The sequence below is a fragment of the Megalops cyprinoides genome, chromosome 22 (genome assembly GCF_013368585.1).
Source record: "Megalops cyprinoides isolate fMegCyp1 chromosome 22, fMegCyp1.pri, whole genome shotgun sequence".
Taxonomy (NCBI): domain Eukaryota; kingdom Metazoa; phylum Chordata; class Actinopteri; order Elopiformes; family Megalopidae; genus Megalops; species Megalops cyprinoides.
In genome coordinates, this window is record NC_050604.1 from 17371287 (window position 1) to 17393782 (window position 22496).

A 22496-nucleotide genomic window follows, 5' to 3' on the forward strand; every position below is an offset into this window, starting at 1 on the left:
CTGAAGAAACCCACTTAATTCAATCTGATAAATACAGGTACAGTAAAACTAAGTGGGAACTAACCTGCAAAGGAATGTGCGACCCCCCAGAGAGTTTGGCACCTTACACCAAAACAAAGACCGAAGAAATGATCATGCTAAATTTAACTGGCACCAGAGCTAGAAAAGCATTACCTACCTGTGCATACCATAATGAAGAGAAAGAATTGTCTAATTATGCCTTAAGCCTTCAGCAGTATGATAACAAGTCATAGTATGTCAACAAGTTATGTGTATCTACAGTAACAGTTGGAGACTGAGTTGAGCAATCATTTAACTCAGTAACTCAGCATAGTAGCCATCAGCTACCTTTAAGAAACTGTCTAAAAGCATGTTTCCCAAAAGAACATGAAAAGAAGTTAAAATTTTGAATGGAGAAATGAACACCTGATGACAATGGTAACCTTGTTTGCAGGAATGCAACAGTGCTGGAAATGAGCAAACGAGTCCTCACCTCTCCATCTTTGTTTTTCTCTTTAGTTCTGCTGGAGCTTCTTCCATTGCTGGCCGTCTCTCTGGCTGGGACCACTGAGATCTGATGGACAGGCATGGTACAGTAAATGGCACCTTCGGGGATTTCTTATTCTCTGACACCGATGAGGCAACATTCATGCATAACCGCTCACATCATTTCTTTCACAACGTCCACTTCCATTCTAGCAGAGAGAAGAACAGACAAAAAAGGTCAAAAACTGTCTGCAATGCTCAGCTGTAGACGTTAAGAGAGAGAAGACATTCACTCATCACGCTCACAAAACAATAACAATCACCTATATGCGCTGAAAGAGAGCAGTGTGGAAGATGATGCCCTGTGACGCATCAGGCTTAATGTCAGTCATAATGAGCATGAACTCTGCCGCTACAGTTCCCCCCCCCAGCGACCTGCACCGAGATCTGCCCATTCAGTTGCGCCTAGCACCTAATAACTGTCATGGCAACCGCGGAAGCCTTGGTCTGGTGAGTCTTAGCCGCCCGTGCTAATGGCTCCTGGTCCCACGTTTGCAGAGAACGGACACCCCGCGCACCGGGTTGCTGTGGCGTGCTCACATGGCAAATGCGCAGAAGGCTGGAGGGGCTTAGCACTTATTTTAAAACCCAAATCCCATCCTTCTTGGAGAACACAGATAGACCGCTGTGTAGCGCATGCATCTAATCTGATTAGATCAGAGGAGCTCCCTGCACACCGGCAGGACTCGCCACCCCCACTTACACCGCATGGTTAGAGAGGGAGTGGCACCTGTAAACCAGCGGGTGTTCTGGTCTGACCAATCAGCACCTCGCGTGCATGAGTAACTATAGGTTGATAGAGCTATGGGTGTGCAGATTCCACCAATAGAGTGGGGAAGGAGGGTGAAATAATATCTCTGGGATGTTTGTGTTTGCACAGTTTATCACCTGGAGGCAATTGCCAATTATTGCCAACAGCCTGCTACTTCAAAACCAAAAAAAGCTGTATAGGAATGATTTAATGTGTGAATGCACACATTTGCACTCCACATTGTCCAGCTGCTTAATTAACAGTCAATATGGCTGTTACATACTGTTCATGTTGCAAAACAGCCACTACAGTTACATAGCCACAGCTTACATGTGCATGCGTCTTAGTCTCTTTTGAGTTATATATACCACTTGGTGGATTACTACACATACGTAACCTGTGACCACTTACAAGAGCAACAAATAAACAGCAAAAGCCAATTCACCATCCGCTAAAAACAAGCGACAGCATGATGACGCCATTATTAATGCTAAATTCTGTCGGGGCCCAGGCAAGGACTCAGTCGCAGACCACAGGTGCGTCGGTTTTAGTGAAAATTAAAACGATTTAATGAAATCGCAAGCAAGACCGTAAACAGTTAACAAGCAGGGTCAAAACCAGAGAGGCAGTCCAAGGGTAAATCCAGGTACAGGAAAACCAGAACAGGCAGGGTCGAACACCGGGCAGGCAGAGATACCGGGCAAACAGGGCAGAGCAGCAGGCAGCAATCAGGTTGAAAACGGGCAGGTCAAAAAACGGGAAACAGCACAAAGACGAGAAAACGGCAGGGACGAAACAGGCAGAATCACACTGCTACAAACTAGCAACAGGACAGGGACACGCAGGGAAGATATAGGGCAGGGCTGACAAGGGGACGGGAAGCAGGTGTGCAGGCAGGCAGGTGAAGGCGATGAGCTAATCAGGCAGGTGGAGAACCGGGCGGGGAGCAGGGCAGGGCTAAGAACACAAGGAAAACAAAAGCACATGGACAGGGAAAAACAAAAACACCACAGCTAGGGGGCGGGAGCACTGACAAAATTCCATCACTCCAGCTAGATACCATTTAGGCCAGTCAATGGAAGGTATATTGGCACAACATCATTTGGTCATGTACACAGAGAAATGCACAAATACACAAATGATTGCGAACCTTGACAGGATGACCTTGTTATTAATATCAGCTATTCACTACCCACTCACCCATACACATACACATACACACACACACACACACACACATACACGCACACACGCACCCATAATGATTGCCACCACAGAGTGAAAAGGCTTTTGTGGACCTCACTATTATCATCTACTGGCCCTGTCATGTTTTTTTATTAAGATATTTTCCACATTAGCATCATATCTTGGACACATGTCAGGAGGATTCAAGTCACTTCATATACTCCCAGAGTCTCTGAGAAAGAACAGGCATTGTTCAGAACATTAATGTTCCCGTGTAATTGTCAGTAATTTACAAAGGTCCTCAGGGATCATGCATGGTGTCTTCAGCTTTGTGTGAAAACTAAGTGTGGGAAGCCAACTGGTATTTTGTTTTTCCCTAGACAGACCCGCTGTCTGTTCAGACAAAGTAAAATAGACAAAGCATTAGTCAAATGACAGCTGTACAAAGTTACCACAAAGTTGAGGAATTAATTAAAAGTCATGAAACAAATATGGGAATACAGTTCGAGCAGGAGTGTGAAAGTGCACCCACAGTCTCTTTTTCTGAAGCCTTTACTCTCAATTTATTTAACAAGATTAAAATATCAAAAATTTTCCCGGACTGCATAGCACAGACAAAAGGAATAAAGTGGAGCGCAAAGAAAATGCTGAGAATTTAAAAGTTGTGTCAAATCACACAGCCAGCTAATATATTCACTCAGTACATGTAAATTACATATACCTTGAATTGCGCTTTTGACATTGGTAAAGCTGCATGATTCTATTTCAAGAGCAACATTTAGATCATAGACCACAAAAATAGAAAACATAAGGCCTCAGAATTAGGATGTTCCAACTGACAGTTTTGTCCGGAATAAGCTACTGCTGTAAGAATGCTGTGTAAATTGCTCTTTATATGTACAAAATGTTAAATATTTTAAATTTCTTTTATAAATATGGCAACATTTTAAATTCTGGGCAAACCCTCTTGGACTTTGAATAACAAGGCTGTGTCTGCAACTGCACACCCCTAATAAGCCTACTTACAAGAGTGATACTTCCTTGGAAATCTATGTTTAGTACTTTCAATGTTACAGGCAGAAATTTCTCACAAAAGAGTACTGCACTTCCTGAAAAACACTAAAATGCAGAAATTGATTCTGATTTGCTTTGAAAATTGACAATATGTTTGGGTACTGGTACCACATAGAACCTTACTCTCAAAATTCTGATAGCGTATAAAGTAACAAAGGTTCTATGTGCAATTGCACTTCCGTGAAAAAAAAAAACCCTATCCGAATTGGAGTTAAGTTACTGAGATTGCGTTTTCATTACCTCTCAAATGAATACTATGAATATTAATAGAGAAATCCATTACAAAACAGTGTTAAAGTGTGGTATGTGAAAACTTATCACCTATAACAGTCTTTTCTGCACATACAACCCTCTAATCCTGTGGACTCAAGCGCAAAAAAGCTCCTTCCTACAGGCGGAAGACAAGAATGGTGGGGGTGAGGTGCAGAAGGAGCTGTAGATAGAGATGTACAGGTATTGTCACTGGAGGCTGTGTGTTAGGATGAGAGATATCTGTACAGTGGACACCACGCCCCTGTGGAGGACCAGCTGCTTGGCGGATGGGGAGCAGCTCAGCTTTCTGCTGGTCACCGGGGCTTCACTGATCTCATTCCACAACTACAGGTATTGGCCTAAAAAAACCCCAGTCCGTGTTAGGGGATATTTTTCCCTATACAGGTTCAGCTATCAGCAAAAAATCTTTTTTTCTGGCAGTCTAGCAGTACACACAATGTTAAAATAAAGGTAATAGTACACAGAGATGGAAGATGCTATTAAAACACATTCTCAAATTTAGCATAGCAGGGTGACTTACAGTATCAGTCAAAAGTTTGGCCATACCTGATTAACATAATGGGAAACATGCATTCATATACATTTTGATTTAAAGACTTATGCTTAAAGGCTTGAAATTTGTTTCTTAGACCATATAAATTTTTAATTAAAAAAATTAAAATGCAAGATAGCTTTGATTTGTTTAACATTTTTTTGGTCACTGCATAATTCCATTTGTTTTATTTCATAAGTATGATATCGTTGCTATTGTTCTAAAATATTGAAAATATAAAGAAAAAATTAAAGAAAAACTCTCCTATGAATAGGTGTGTCCAAACTTTTGACTGGTACTGTACAAAGCACTAACACCTTGCTTACATTTTACAAATGATCCAGTTATACACATTAAAGCAATGTTAAAGCAATTCGGGCTGAGTGCAATACACACAGAGGCAATTCTGGTTAAGTACAACATTTACTGAAGCAATCCCAATAACAATAGGTACTCAAGGGTGCAAAGGATCTCAGGATTTTAACCTCTCCCTCCTTTTGTAAGTTCCATTCCCTAACTCCCGTGCTGCAAGGTTGCTCTGGAAATGTCACATCTTTTAACAAGGCATAATAAATGAATAATCAAATAACCTTATAAACCTTAAAAGCTGGAAGAAACACATAGTGTTTACTGGGGCTTAAAAGAAAAAAGGTATTTAAGTACTGATCTCATATTTCTATTTTTGCCTGTTGTTGTTTGACATTCAGGTTTGATAGCAGAGGTCCTCATTTGAAATCAAACTGTATTAATGACAAACTGGCAACAGCTTCATTGAATTTTTTTTTTCATTGAAATGTGATTTCTCCAAATTCACCAGCCATTTCCCTGTCATCTTTTCATTTCAGTCAGACCTGTCTATACATAGGTTATGCACACTCCACTACCGTTACTTCAGCGATAGACATTTTTATTTGCACATCGACAGGAGTAGCCTACCTTTACAAACCGATTCATCACAATGAAATATCTGTTCAGGAAGTCATCGGACAGGGTGCTAAAAAGCATGATTGATGATGACATTACAGCTCCATGTCCGTATGAAGTGACAGCCAATTTCCAGAGACATCTGACTCCACAGAGTCAGCCTTCAACCTGAATCACAGGATGTACATGAAAATATTATTTTACAAAATGTGCCTCTGTATCAACTAAAAATGTAATGCCTGATCATTATTGTACATCTGTTTATTAAGTGATAACATATAACATATGTGTATATATATATATATATATATATATATATATATATATATATATATATATATATATATATATATATGTTTATATAGCTTATATAACGATGTCTACAATTTAAAACCTGTAAGTTTTTACATTATAAATATCATCTATTTATATTTTTATTTACAATTTTTATATTACATTTTATAGTTACAAATTCACATTGATCATGAATTTAAAAATTGAAAAGAGCTAAAACAAAACCAAAGCAAATGCTGCTAAATTATAATTATCGACTAAACAGCGTGTTTTTTTTACTGAACATGCTCCTAGCTGGCTACAGCTTTCCAAAGCCAACCATGGTTAGCTTGCTTGTTCATTTCTATTCTTCACAAGCCAGCACTCAGCAATTAACTTACAAGTTTGTCACAAGCTACTGACCATTTACTTTCAAACCTGACCAATAACCTCCCAGGACTCTGGACTGTCTTGGCAGTCTCTGCAATCCCTCTCTGAAGTCTCTGCAATATCTCTGCAATTTCCAAACAAGCTGAAAGACATTTGGAAGCCATTCATTTGGAGGTAGTTGGTAGTTGCATGCTAAGGTGTTAGCTAGTTATCTGGGTTAGGCCCTACTGTTTGAAATCAATATATTACCAAAAAGATTAAAAATGCATATACACAAGTGGCATACTGTATAAGTAAAATGTAAGCTCTAACTTTCTATTTCTGTTTGGTCAAATGAACACTAAAATGAGCTGCTTACCTATATCTGCCAAATACACATGCCCACACATACAAAAACAGTTATTATATTCTGTTAAGTCTTAATTTTATTTTACACAAATGTTGTTCTGAATACGAATTTAACCTATATCACAAAATGATACAGGGCTTATCAAAAGGCAGAATGATAAATGATAAAATACATATTTTAAAATAAGACAATTTTCTGATTAGTGTGACTCAAAAGAAGTCTATCCCCCGACTTATAAACTCATATTTTTTATCCAGGAAATAATTAAGATTTAGAATCCCAGGACAGTTGGATAACAAATCCTAACCTATTTCTTGTTGCCTGGTGACTGGAGATATAAGTAAACAGACAGTTTTTTCTCTCGCTCTCCCTCTCTCTCTCCAGAAAGTGCAGCAGAGAAGTTGTTTTTACAGTTGACTATCTCCAGACCTCCCTTCTTCAAAATGTGAAGTGTGTACTATATGAATTCAAAAATATGAATAGATATTCTCTCACAAAACAGTTTCCTGCTATGCTGTATTCACTGGCATAACTGTGGTGCAATTAAGACGTGTTATTTACTTCAATCTACAACATGCTTGTCTGGGGACTGGAATTGTGATTTCTGCAGTGGGACCAGCTGGTAGGTCATGAGAGGAGTTGTGATGTGTCTTGACATACTAGTGAAAAATATGTGCTATACCCCTATCACAGACATTGACACAAATTTTTCTGTGACTAGTATACTATACCTGTTGTTACTGCGACACACATTAATGAAATAATTCCACATCTGAACATATGTTAGGTTGTTCTTCATTAATGAGAGAGTGATAAAAGATGTATTTTCTCATTAAACAAAACATGCACTGTTAAAAAATTGGGTCTAAAACATTAACCACTATTGTATACATGAATGAATGACATGTCTTGCAAACCAAAATTTTTTAATACAAGTATAGCCATATTTATGTGGCATACACTTTTTTGGGGATCCATGGGTTAGTCTGCAAGGTAATTGATGTGTTCTTGCCCTGTTTGGATCAACTGCCAAGCAGCATTACTAAAATCGCATCACGCTGAGAGACTGCACAGCAGGGGAAATTTGTGTGGCAAAAGTATCTGCAGCACAAGAAAATATTGAGCATGATGGAATGGGACTGTATATTTTTTAACTGAGTTAAAATTTCTGTTGGTGTTGATATATTCAGGCTCCTGTCCAAAACTGGCAGTCTAAGACTGTGCTGTGTCACGATCCATGCTGTGTGTGGATTTGTCATAACGTTCTGATTTGATATGTCACTCTAATGTCAACTATTACATGAATGATGCCATTGCATACCCTGTGATGGGTTATGTAAACTGGCACAAGTGTATATGAACGCTGATGCACTTCTTATGAAGGAATTATGTAGTGCTCATAAAGGCTTCAGGGATTCCACATGTCAGATGCTATGCATCACAGCGACTTCATCCACAGCATCATAAATAAATGTAAAATCCATTAGAGATTTTACTTCACTTATTTACTTTAATCTTACAAGTAAGGGCAAGTGTGCCTGAGCATATAGTAATCTCCAGGATTGTTCCATACCATATGTACCACTGAGTTGGATAAATCAAAAGATGAAACTATCACAAATAATAGCAGAATAATGACACTTTTAAAATTTTCTTTAGCTATTCTCTCCCTCTCTTTAAAATACAAAGGAATCACAATTTTGTTTTGTAGCATGGACAAAATATGATTTTTAGCAGTCCAATGCTCCACCTCAATGCTGTGAGTACTGAAAACCCCTAAGCTGAATCTGTGGAACAAAATCAATCTGAAATACTTGACTACTGTGGCAAGAAAAACATTTTTACATTCACAGCCATTTCTTGTTACAAAACACCCCTCTAAACACACCACGCTACATGGGCCGGCGGTTGCATTTTTCTTGTGTGTATTTTCTTTGCTACGGACATGACTTTGCGGTCATTGGCCATTACCGTGGAACAAGGAAACAACACCACAGTGTTAACTCTTCATTGGGTTTTCTCAGAGCAATCCTTTTCATGCCACAGAGTGAACTAGCCTTAAGACAGCTTCAATCCCACCATTAAAGCTGCCTTCATTTCAGTGTAAAAGGGTACTGCCAAAAAGCTGCTTAGCTCCTCACAACTTTTTTGAGTCAGCTTTCATGCTGTCACAGAGGTAGTGTAAAGCTGGCAGTTAAACTGAATTGTTTGAGGTGGCATATGGCATGTACATTGAGGGTGAAATCACACCTCTGGTATACTGGTGGACTTAATCATCTCCCAAGCTTGTAAAACCATGTCCTCAGGTAGTTATATGGTTGCCCCCTTTCAAATACAAAAATTTTCCACAAGCTATAGATAATGATACAGTTAATGTATTCAGGCACAAGTGTGCTGCCTTCAGATACAAGGCAACACTTAATTAAAACCTAGATTCTGTCATGCGTGTTGACTAATGTGTATTATTCTTTCACTCACATGCAAAAAAAGTGAGAGTTTAATCATATGTAGTTACAATATTTATATGTAAAACTGTTATATTTTGTCTCTTTTATACCCAAAACAAAACATGTAGTTGGTTTTCATTACACATTAAGTGGTAAATTCCAGCGACCAATTATTTTAAATATCTTGGTCTTAAAAAAACAACTGGCTTCGAGACCAGCGAGATATCAGCTAGGTAGAGCCTGTAGCTGGTTAGCGGACAATATTAGTTAGCTAGCTGGTGGAAAGGTCAAAAAACCTTTGGCAGCATTATTTTTTAACCATATTAGTTACCAAGTTAGTTCAATCAATTTACAAATCTCAACAAAGAGAAAGGTAGCAATGGGGGGAATTTATGAACATGTGCTTATGATCAACAAATATTTTTGTTCTCTCTGCATACTGAACTACAAACTATTGATAGTCTCTTTTAAAATGTATGAATGCAAAATGTACACACATCTAGCTTACTGCTACTGGTCAGTTCCAGGTAACTAGAACATCAGTTGTTCTTATCTGAGTTGAACTCTATAAGACAGCTTCTAAGTTGTGAAAAGGGCTATTGAATAGTGATCTATACCGTTCAAACTGTTCCTCTTTTCTTTGGACTATGGTACCTCCTCTGGCCAATCAAGCAGTCAATATGCTTCTCTGTCAGCAGTTACCCTTCAAATGACAGTTAAACCTGTGGACAGATGTCATTATAGTCTCTTTCAAGGAACTGTTACAAGTGTCAATCACTTTGATTCCTATGGTGACATCAAATGTGTGAACACTCGTCACGTGTAACTCATACGGAATTTGACCTTGTTTCCATGTAACCATTTTACAATCATTTCCTCTCCTGCAAATCTCCATCTCAACTATTGGAAACCACGAAAATGAAAGGGAAAGATGAAAGATGCTGTTTGATATGTAAATCAGCCATGCATATTTGGTCACGGCTCCCTCCCCTTGAGAAACGGGTGCAAATTACCCCCTAGTCAAAGCAGAACAATAAGAATGGCATTCAAACGCATTTGATGTGTGGTCATTCACAGGAGATGGAGAACATTCCTCTTTTCCCTCACTGGGGCCAATTTTTGAGTGAGAACTACATTTTAGGTCATGTAAATATTCTATCTTGAAAATATTATTGCCAACTGAGACATTCAACAGCACATAAACTTTTGAACACCTCACATAGAATCACGTTTGTTGTCATATGACCAAGCAGCGCTCACTAGAGTCAATATGAACGGAAAGATGTCAATTTCCTGATCCATGGCCAAATCTAACACTTCACACACAATAAGAATTAAATCTGTACCCTTCAATAATCTTTGTTTTTAGATGAATTTGACTATAACTATTATATTTGTACTAAATGCTATTATATTTGTACTAAGCGCGTATTTTAAACTCGCGAACATTACCAGCTGTAATCCACAGCAACAGAAACAAAATAAATAAACAATCATTTTGCATTATTTTCACGAGAAGGGAAGGGAACGTTTTCATTTGTGAAGGCAGATGAAAAATGTTTTCCTCCATGAAGTAACCTACTGTTTCCCCAGGCAATGCAATGTCTTGGGAATGCATATTTATAAACGCCAGAGCTCAGAGCATTTGTTGCATTCGCCATCTGTTTTCTCTACCTTTGCCCAGTGTTCATGCTCCGCCAAGCATCATTTATAGATTCCTCTTGCTGAAGACTCACAAACTAGAGAGTGAAATAAGACACTCGACAGTCATATTTGCTCCACTGCAAGTATAATATTTGAAATTAATCTAAGAAAAAGCAGTATGACAACGGTTTGGCCATTATCATAGCCTTGTCTGACATAAAGACAATATTACAGTTATCTGAGGAATGCCTGATTTGAGTATGACGATCTTGTTCTAAAGTGAGACAACCACTAGAACTAAGATAATTCTATAATTTTATATAATTAATTATGCAATACCTGCATAATAATATATAATGGCATATCTGCCAAGACATGCTCCCGTTGTAATAATATTTCCTTGATTTTCTTCAATAAACAAAAAAGGTATTTGCCTCCAAGAAATGTTTTTATTTGTAATACAGACATACACTTGGTAGATGGCTAACTAACATAGCAAACCAACAAAAACAGTAAACACTATGAGACAATCATTGGGCTTCCTGAGAAAACAGCCAATCACAGGATCTAGATGATAATTTATAAAATGGATATTTACCCCGGGTCATCCTCCAACATATCATTCTGCAAAAAGCAAATCAAGTAAAGGAGCTGAAGTCTGAACAAGGAGATATTTTAATGTAGCATGCAAAAATGTTACCCCTAAGCAAGGTCCTTGCTTCTTGTATAGGGTGAACCACACAATGTTTCTGCTTACCCAAACTATTCCTTCACTACAGAACACCACACCATTTTTCTTTTTCAAAGGCAACATGTAAGATTAATAGATCCAGTCTGATTTGCAGTAACACAGCAGCACTAACAACTGAGTTTGGCAAACTATAATTTTTATGAGTGCAATCTTCTGACCTAACCTCAGGAGAAAACAAGCGTATCTTAAAATCACCTCTCTTACAAAAAAATCAGAATCCAGCTCCATATGATATGCTGAAAATGGCACAATAGACTCATTGTTCTTGTGTGCTGATTTATTTATGGGTCTTTATAATGTGTCTAGTGAATCTCTTACAGTGACATCACTGTTTGGAGACAGCACATCTGTGGTCCCTCTCAGGGATTTTGTGCCAGCTGGAATATCATACTGATAACAAAATCTCACAATTGAAAAGTATGACAGGGGTTTGATCCTTACAAGCTGGCTATTAAAATAAGACATTGAACAGTCACACTGCTATATTTATTATTATATATATATATATATATATATATATATATATATAGTGTAATGATCCTATAATACAAACATTTCCTTGATTTTCTTCACATAAACAAACAGGTGACATAACAATAAATATATTACCTCCAAACATTACAACTGTTTGCCTAAAAATGCCTGCAGGTCTTCTCTGACACAGTTTGTGCATCTCTCTTGGGCATTCTTCAGCCAAGTGGAGTACTACGCTTACATCCAAATCTCAGTATCGAATGTTCCCTTATAGCAGCACAGAGCTGATATCTTACAGCTGGATTTATCAGGAGAACATGGTGACTGGATCTTTAACCGGGGATGCACACATGCAATAGTCGGTCAAAAAACAGACGTGGCCGACTATTAACTTTAGCCACCATGTAGTCTGCAGTCACCTGCAGTGACTGTACAATCAGTGTCAGAGTTTTCTAATGAGATTTTTCATGTAAATTATGTCAAAAGGACGCAATAAAGTAAACCTGTGGTGATGTCGTGGCCATGTGAAAATAATATATTAAAATATTAAAAATAATCACTTGATTCTGAAAAATAGTCTGTGATATACAGTCTTATCAATTAAGAAATTCATATGATGCACATTTTGGATTTGTGTTGCTTCTATGACAATATTGTGAGTAACAGAATTCATATTTTCAACTGTCCTGTTTCTTCCAGTACTGACAATGCCAGTTAGCTCATGTCTCATTTCCATGGCCTGCAATCAGAGAACTGTGCAGTGTTTGATGTAAAAGCCGTCCGAGAACATCGGCTTCTGTGTATATCAGATATCAGACTTTTCACGGGCCAGGTAAAATCATCAAACAGATGCATTGTCCGGGACTCTTCATCTTTGGAAAGTGTTCCATTTTACAATCAGGTGCTCTTAAACATAACAACATCAGAATAAAGGCCGAACTTCACAAGGGGTTTGCAGACATGAAGATCAAAAGGCTAAATACCACTCTCCTCAGGTTTAACAGCAATTTCTAGGGGCTGATTAGCCCAGCTAAGTTCCATTTCAGGAGTGGAGCTGGGCAACTTGTTTCGTCCTTGGTACTCATTGTGCCAAATGCTGCTGTTTGTTGAGCAAGGACCATGCAGTGGCGGTATAACAAAAAGTTGGGTGAACTCAATGGAACACATCCACAGAAAACACATTCACATGGACTCTCTCCAAGCCAACATTTAAAATACGGTACATAGTTGTTATTCTTGACGAAAATCTAAGTGAATAAAATGTATTTTTCTCTTTAGTTTGTTTTAGAGTTTTAGGGTACTCCATTTTTTTCAGTACCCGCATTAAATATGTTAATATTCAGCAAAACACTAGCTTACTGTAAAATGTGTTCATTATTCTGATAAAATTTTTTATAGGTAAAAAAAAATTGTTTGCTAAAACTGAGATAAAGGTTTTAATATTGAAACACTATGACCTTAAATGTTTTTAAGTTTTGGTTTTCCTTTGTAAAAGGATTGCTGCAGCCGAAGAAGTCATGATATTAATGTCATGCCAGTAATGCTATTGTTTTAGTGCAAATTTGTGGCAGTTTTGTGATGCAAATCTCTCTGGCACCACATTTTCTTTTTTTGCTTTATTTCAGTTTGCAGTGCAACATAATCAGCATGGCATCATTACACTATATCACCACTTGGTGTGTAAAATATGAAGCAGACAGAGAGTAGACTGGCAGAGAGACTCCGTCAGGCCAATCAGGTCAATGGAAAATAAATACAATCACACTGTATAACAATCACACATAAAGTCACAATAATTAATTTCAGGCAACAGTACCAAAAATACGTGTGGTTTTCAGAATAAGCATGGCATAGTTCTGCTGCCTTCAGGGGGAGCTAAGGAACCTGCATCTCACTTCACTGTCCTGTGAAGCTGGGATGAATAGCTGCTCCCTAGAGAAGAAACGCTGCTTTGCTGCTGTCTGATGTCAATCCGACCTAAATCCTAAATCACCCATTTACAGCAGCTTTCTGAGACACTGAACTCTCAAAAATGACTTAGTGTGTCCATGATTATATCCCGGAGCCATAAAATACATTTTCATCTGCAACCGTAGGGCTGGAAATCTTCATTGATTCCCAGCTTCCTAACCTCAAATCTCCCGTACTGCTGAAATGGCTCCAGAGCCAATACAGCCCAACCTGGAGCCTCTGTTTCCACACCAACACAGATCCCAAGCAAAAGGTCTGACGAGCAACCGCCTACAATAAAGATCCCATCTATCCTCCAGCCCTGGCACTGTTTAAATCAATCCAGTATGCTTGAAAGACGTAAGAGAAAGGAAACAATTAATACATTAAACATTTTCAAAAATTACTGGACATTCAGTTTGAAGATGTTCAAGACCTGAAACAGTGAGATACAGACATATTCTTTGAGAAAATGCAAAAAGAGGCTGCAGACTTCTGGACGACTGTCACAATTCTTGGTATCAAAGCATGTAATGCCACTAGGGAAAATAACAAATTACAGCTAACAATTTGTGATCTGCAATGCTGAGGCATGCGAGACAACCTTACTTCCAGCTGAATCAAAGAGAAGAAAGGAGAACACTTGGAAACTCTAATAAAATAATTCATGAAAGATGTCCACACATTTGTGGACAGAAATTATATCCCATAGTCCAAGATCACATATTTTTTGTGGTTTTCAATTCACAATTTACTCCTTTTCTTCCTGTATTTTCCAATAAATAATCAAGAGGAGAACCATCACACCCTCAACCTCACCTTATTCCTTCAGTTGCTCCTCTCTTGATATCCTGTTAACATCTTGGAACATCAGAGGCACAAACTCTCCAAGTAAGACAGCAAAGAGACATTTATTTTCTCAGCTTGTTTTATAATTTGTTGAAAAAGCACTTTTTGGTATGGATTACATCTACAGTTAAAGATAAGGACACACATAACTGAGAATTTTACTTTTACAAAGCATTGCAATCTTTGTAAACATAAGCAAATAATCTAGGGACTAGGTGATATTTTGTTGTTACTGCATACAACAATGTAAGAAGACACATACTCTTCCAAAAAATAACACTCTCCTGTTTTGATATGTCCTTATAAACAACACTTTCCCTGAATCTTAGACAGCAATATTCATACAACTGGACTTGCTCCAGCTGCTTCCAGGCTAAAAGTTAACATTGCTCTATGTCCACTTCTTAGATGGAGTTTCAGTGTGTCTGTGCTAAATGGCCCAGAGCAGAACTTCCACTTTCATAAGCAATGCACATCCTTCCTGAAAGCTAATAACACCACAAAATCACTGTGCTTTGGATGTCTGGTGAGGTGGCGCTAGGTGGACGTATTATCTTCCTATTCCAATTAGAAAAAAGAAGTAACTAAACACAACATTGCAATCACAATAAATAATAAAAGAAATAATCTAAAAAAAATCCAGATGAAAATAACTTCTGAAATCTAGATATCAAAGTGATAGTAAATCATCAGAATAATCAGTACTTTAAATTTGCTATTAGTGAGTCATGTGCAATTTGTTATTAATGTGTCATCTGCACATTTGGGTAATTTCTATCAATATGCAACTATCAAGATGGAAAAAGCAATAGTTTGAAAAATTAATTTACTGCCTAAACACACACTAGCAACATCTTCACTAATTACCAATTTGCAATTCATACAAAATAATCCACCTTTAAAACTGAAGTGCAATGAAGATATAATACCTGTTGCACAAATGCATAAAAAACAGTCATTTGCTCATAATGTCTTGATTGTACACACACTCATATTCTGAAAAATGATGTAGCAATTACTTCATCTCAGCTCCAACTCTGTAGTATAATTTTAAATTTCTGTTAGAGCATGATCAACTTTGATATAGCCTCAAATACACTTGTCAGTGGTTTTTCATGGATTTTGTGAATTAACTTTCAGTTACATCTGTTAAAATTAAAAAAAAGAAAATGAGCACCTTTGTGAAGTAAGCATCCTATCAAGCAAGATAAACATATTAAAGCAGTTTACTATAGCTTTTGTTGAAAGAGTTTTGACTTTATCACCTATATGTTAGTGAGCTTACGTTGGATGAAAAAGCCCGGCCGTCCCTTTGAATGCTGACAAGTGGGCCTTGGCTGGCTGACCTTGCTCTGTCAGCCGAGCCTGTGGAGCTATGCGCCGCAGACTGCAGCCGCTCTGCATCCACAGGGAGAGCCGTCAGCGACGCATGAGGAGTGGCAGCCACCCGAACCCACAGGGGGGGAGGGAGGGTGGCGCTGTCATGCACTGACTGAGGTGTCTGTGGCGTCTCTGTAGACAGGCGCCAGTGAGACACCTCGGTGAGTGGGTGTGTGTCTGTCCAGGGGAGCACTGCCTCTGCATGAGGTTACACCAGCCTGGTGAGCCCTCTTTCCCTGTGTGCGTGCGTGTGTCTGCGTTTGTGTGCATGTGTACTGAGGGATGAGGGTGGCAGTTGGGGTATAAAAACATGCCTTTGTGTGTTTGCACAAGTGACTCAGTTGTTTATACTGAGAGGCTATGGACTAAAGTGCAACTCTGCCCAAACAGCTGTCCCTAATTGACGGAAGGAATGACACAATTGAAGGACGAGGTGATATTTCTCCCACCTAAAATAATATTCTGCTGCAGAAATTGTTTCATATGTCAAGTGGGTTTTAAGTAGGCAATACATTTGCACATTTCTCAGCCATTCCTCAAGAACGCAATTATAACCTATTGAAAATTCAAGTTTCTCAGATGCAAATGACTGAGGTTCTTAGTGGTTTCTAATGTTTCATTTCAATTAATACATTCTGAACCCTTAGCATCAATCTAATGACACTACAATCATACCCTACAACCTTTTACTAGGGACTATCTTGTGTTCCGATGAATACCAAATCAAAATTCACATTTTTTTTTCAGCTGAAAAAAAAAAAACAGCACAATAGATTTGGCTGAATATAAATACCATACCACGTACCTAGCATAAAATCCTACTCCGCCTTCAAGGATACGTTCCATACATTAATGAAAACATTATGTGTCTCACTGTTTGCTTGTCCTCAGAAGTTTCCTGCTGCCAAAACATCCCACTCACGCTCGCCATAAAGGATGGCCACAGAGGGACCACAATGGGTGGATTTATGTTGTTCATGTTTTTCACCCCCATCCCTCTTTTACATCAAACAGGTAGCGTGCATCAACGGGGATTAACTGCGCCAGTGGGAAGGGTGGCACAGGAGCAGAGACACCTTCTGTTCAGAAACCCAGGAGATGAACCTAGGCCCGTTGCATGGCCATGGACAGCACTTGCCCTATTCGCAGGCAAGGCCGTAGCCCGTTACTGCAACACTAACCACTGCAGCTGCTGCTTGCTGTCTGATTGGATTGCCTGTCTAAAAGGAGAGAGAAGGTGGTGTAGGGTGGATAGGCCACTGTGGTCACTTGTGTTTATGACCTGCCTCATAAAAGCTTTTGTTTTTGATGTTCAGCCAGTGTTTTTTGGTTTAAATTCAGATTCGGTAAGAGGCTCTTTGGAACTATTTCCTTGGGACACTGCCTGGCAGCCTCGCTGGGTTTTCAAAATAAAATCACAGCTACAGCATCGTTGCCAAACTCATGTCTGCCTGGCCTTACTCCTCCTCCCTCCTGCCCTCAGAATAACCACACCTTCCCCAAGCCCTCTCAGCCGCAGTTACATACTGAAGACAAGGAAACAGCAGAGCAAATATAGTCAAACTGCACAGCAGCTATCACTGTGTGAATTGCACTTCCGTTTCTAATTCAGGTTGACTAAGAGTCAAGAGGCATGTAGGAGCACACCACAGCTTGAGATGGTTCGCTATAAAAAGCTGCCCTGCGTTAAGATACCTAGCAAAAAAATGTTTCTTACGTTCCCGTGTTTATACCTGAGTGTTTGGGAGGCACCTGGGTGGAGCAGGCAGAGTCCCTCCCCTAAAGTCTGACAGGATCTGACAAGCTTTGCCCCCATTACTCTGTTTTTACTTCACAGATAATCTGTGCTGGAATTGGTCTCCACTGAGTGGTATTACTGAACCTTTCAGGCACAGGCAGGGCAACATTTATTCTACCTACATCTGAGTAATTTGTTTGTACATTGACATTTCTGCAATCATGAATCATTTGTTAGTTCATGCTTCACATGCATGTTATGGCTACTTCCTCTGGCTGATACATTACTGACTACAATCAAAACCACAAGGAAAAAAACTTTCTGATATTAGTGCTATTTAAAAATCTGCTTCTAACAATAAACACATCTGCTTATAAAATAATTTCTGTCATCACTCACATATAATGTGATACTGTGTCCAGTTCAATGATGAATAAGTTAAAAAAAAAAAAAGATTTCAGAATTTGAATATATTTGTATTAGGAATCAGCAGCTTGTACCTGTTAACAAAGCATGTAGCATGTAACATTTTGGGAAAAAGGTTGTGCTGTTAATTGGCCTACCTGTTTAGCTAAGTGTCTGAATGCCATTCAGCAAGAAAAGATACTTTCTACAGATGTCAACACAACCTTTTATAGTCTTATGGTAAAGATGACACAACAAACGAGTCCATTTTATCCATTCATTTCGAGCTCTGCTTTAAAGAATCAGCCTTTTATAAAAATGCAATCATCCTGAATGGATCTGATTCTCCTAAGCAGAGTGCACTGCAGCACCAAGTTATGAAAAATAAGTTCACACCTGCGCAAAAGCAAGGACACCTATTGTTAGCTTTACAGCTATTCAGCAAACACGGCAGTAAGCCATTATTGCAAAGTTATTATATAGATGAAAGTCAAAATTAATGTCACATTTCTTCTGTTAAGGATTCATATATTACATGTGCGTGTGGGGGTTGCACAATGATGTTATTCCAAAGAAAGCAACTCTAGCTAATGCAACTGGGTGCAGTCCAGTATAATCAGATGCCCACAGGTGTATCACAGTTAATATTTTAGACTTCCCTAAAATCATGTTACTATTTTATCAGAGTGAAAAGAATGAACAGATGGGAGTTTGTCCCTGTTCTCAGGCTACAGACTGTGGTGTCATTATTATATTCTCTGTCTAGGCTTTTGTGGCAGGGTCAGTGAAATTACCTCCACTCTATTGAACATTTCAGAGGAGTTTCCACTGAAATTTTGAACACTTCATAAGAAAGAAGCGGATGTTTTAACAATGGCAATGCTGTGACTGTTTTGCTCCTTTTCCATCGCAAGATCATTTTGGTACATGTTGCCCTGCACAGTTGACCCCCCTACACAGTGGATTTGTTTTTTCCAAATATGAACACATTCCAGATGTTAGATAACACCAAAATAACTGCCACTGGCTCATAAATGTGATACCAGTGTATTGGCCTATGGGAATGTGGGAATATGGGAAATTCTTTTTTAACCTAAAATACTGTTAATATAAGGGAGGATTTTTTTTAGATGCTCACATTTCCCCTAAAGATATCCAAATTCTTGTGTTTTGAGATCAAGCTGGTTCCAGGCAAAATACATCAGTTCCTTAAATATATCTCTAGCAGCACTATCTCCACTTCTCTTGTGTGATTATTCTCTTATGAAACCATACATTTCTTGATTGCCCCAGGCAATACTACTGCTTTTTCACTTTGTAGAAAAAACATTTCTCGCCTCTGGCCAGTGGAATGTCACTCTGTCTTGTCTGACAAGCTTCTGTGGAGGTAACAAGTCCACATTTCTACACATGGTTTAGATGCACCCTTCACACACAGAAGAATAGGGCTGTATCTGGAATGAGCCTGTTCTTTTGGCAAACTTCAAAATTTTAGTTATTTTCAGAAATACTCCTATCATTATCAAGATGAGGTGCAATGCATCATGGTGGAATTAATATTGAGGTCAGGGTGACTTCTCATTAAGGTCACTTCTTTCCCTCCTGGTTGTCTTTTGCCAGTGTTCACACCTCAAAGTGGAAAATTAAATGAAAAAGAAAAATTGGATGACAGTCATTTTTGAACTCAGCAGTCCCTGGGTGAAATTTTGTAGCGAAATGAGAGAAACACTGAGTATAACAGAGTATAACACTGGTACACTTGACACAGAGTGACCCCATTCTAATTCTCATCTTTCACACACCACTTCCAACAGTGATAGCAGAAGGTCTCCATCAAGTTAATGCTGCTATTGTGCCAGAACAGTATTGATTACCTGAAGGTCCTTTCACGCGATAAAGAAATGATACCACTGTAGCATGCAGCGTTTTACATAACAGTGCAGAAATTAAGCATGAATTGTGAAAACCAGGATGGGATTTGGAGTGGGGTAACTATTGTTAAGCGCCCCGCCCCCTCCAAAACCACCTACAATGTCAAGACTATGTTGCTGTCAAGACAGCAGTGCTCATTATTTCAGAGTCTTCAATCCTGGCAATATGACAGTTCTATAAAATACAAAACTTAGCTGATATACATATAAGCTACATTTTGGTCTATTCAATTAAATAAGGAGTCATTTATTTCGGCTTAGCATTACATTTAAACATGTTTTCTAAACAGATCATATGAATGCATTGTATGAATGCATTAAAAAAGACATATTAGTACCATTATTATTTTTTATTGTTGCTGTTGCTGTCTTGCTGGGCACTTTACAGTAGTGGTGGTTGAGGTGTGTCACCCTCAGGCACAATATAAATGCTATTCATGATGACGGTAGCGTTTGTTACTTTTATTACTGTTGATTTTAAAACATCAGACCATTACAATATATTTCCCCAACCATACGACATATGCAACAATGATTCTAACAATTTCTGAGTGGTGAATGACTGTATATGCATAACCGCAGAGTAGCTACGCACAATTCATCGTTTCACAGCAGCTTCATCAGACGTGCCAAAACTCGGTCTTACAAAAACCTTCACTAATTTTTTTTTTTTTTTTTCAAAACTCTCGCACTACACGCGTAGCAGAATTAATCTTCGTGTGCGACTGTAATGAAAGATAGCAAGCTAGAAAGCTCACTCACCTACCGTAGGTGAATTACAGCCTACAAGTGAGCAAGCAAAAACAAAGTGGTATGAATAGGTTGGTCCACTTTCAACATTTCAAATGCATCATTTGCGTTGCGTTGCGTATGCATCATGTTATCGGTTAATGCCAGGTTGAGGGAACACTGTTGTGTGCATGTGTTAAAAGCGAAAAGAAAAAGAATACCGGGTCACGCCTGCACATTACAGTAGCTATCTATTGCAACTGCTCAAACAAGTTCATTTGAGAACATCGAACTGACCTCAGTTATTGTCTATACAAACTGACATTATGCGTGATGTCACCACATTCAGCTGTTTTAGCATTGTAAGAGCAACAATTCACAAACATGCACAGCTGGTGTAATACAGCAGTGTTTAAAATCATGCAATCATGCAAATCAATGGTCTTTAACAATAAATGTTAATTGCATCGGAAAAATTTCGAAAAAGAAAAAGTTCCTGAGCGGAAGCATTGCAGCTGACTAATTTGAAATCTTGCATTTACTGCTGCATATCATGGTAGAGCTATCTCCCAATGCAATATTGAAATTAATAACACATTTTGTTGCTACGGCAGAGAGGTCCATAGCAACATCGGAGCTAGGAAGAAGACGGCAGAGGAAACGGTGTGAGTACTTACCATTTCGAAAATTAAAGCGTGGTTTCACGGTGCATTATATTCCACAAGAACTAGCATCTCCGTATACTTTTGCTTTTCCCAACCAAAATAATCACAACAGCTGAAAACACGCCTTTCCACTAACTCCGCTGTAAAACGCCGCCGCATCCTCTCCCTATCTCCAGCAGCGTTGGACCACTGTTCAATCTGTTCCACTCAAATGATGTCATTCGGGTAGAGTTGGGTGCAGGGATCTAAGACGGGAATAATCAATTGCAGAGGCGGTGATAAAAATGTTGAATGAATCAATGTTTCCGACACAAAGGCGAACAGGTTGGTAAACATTGATTGGCACATCGAGGGTAATACTAAACGATACAATGTGGCTGAAAGAAAAAGAAAATCCAGCATTGTAATGGTTTATTTTAAGTCATTTGTGTTAAAGCTTGTTGATACAGCTCCAGATACTAGTTCGAATCGCTGGAAGTTGAACATTCGCACATTAAAACTCAATTAACCAATCCAGCTGAGTAAGATCCTCTTTGTCGTTGAGATAATATATAAGTCGCCTATTTGACAGCGCAGGTCCCTCTTACAGTTTAGTAAGTGATATGCATGATAACAGTTGTTGAACTGTACATAACAGAAACAGGGCATTTATTTAAATGAAAGGTAAATTGGGGTTTATCGTGGACATATTTCAAATTATATGTACACACATTTATATATGCACATTTTTGTGCGTACATAACACACAAACACACACACACACATACAGAGAGAGAGAGATGGTAGCTCAGAGGGAATAGTTCACTGTTTGCTGAGCCTTGAGGAGGTCCTGACTTCTGTCAGTGATTACTTGCCATTCTTGGGCACCAGATGGCATAATTTTCGAGAGTCCTCCTGTTGCATAACCGTTCTCATGTAGCATCCTCAGTGTGCAAATGGCTGGATGCTGGGGCATACAAGACCAAAGTGCAATTAACAGGAGGGAAACAGTCTGGGGTTGTGTCAAAGGGCTCCAAACTGTAGAGCTAATGGTTATGGATCTGAATGGCACACCATTTGCTTGAAAAGGAGACTCCACTTCAGTTTCAGAAAATAGACAATATACTAAACTACATTGCAAAACGAGACATAATTTGTGAGATATAAAACTGTAAGCATCTTAAGTTTCCCTTGATAATGGCATCTGCTGAGAACATGAAATGTTACTGTGTACAAATATTGAAACTGAAATACAGG

General features: G+C 38.7%; 1 protein-coding gene across 1 annotated transcript in view; it reads right to left on the minus strand.

Moving 5' to 3' along the window:
- The window catches only part of march1 (membrane-associated ring finger (C3HC4) 1), a 52247-nt gene extending 30801 nt beyond the window's left edge, over positions 1-21446 (minus strand). Inside the window, exons 1-3 of the mRNA XM_036516611.1 lie at positions 21273-21446; positions 666-695; positions 494-574 (exon numbers count right to left, since the gene is read on the minus strand). Coding sequence (XP_036372504.1) covers positions 494-574; positions 666-695; positions 21273-21275 — 114 coding nt within the window. The 5' untranslated portion in view covers positions 21276-21446. The remainder of the gene's footprint in view (positions 1-493; positions 575-665; positions 696-21272) is intronic.
- Between the last annotated feature and the right edge of the window lie 1050 nt (positions 21447-22496).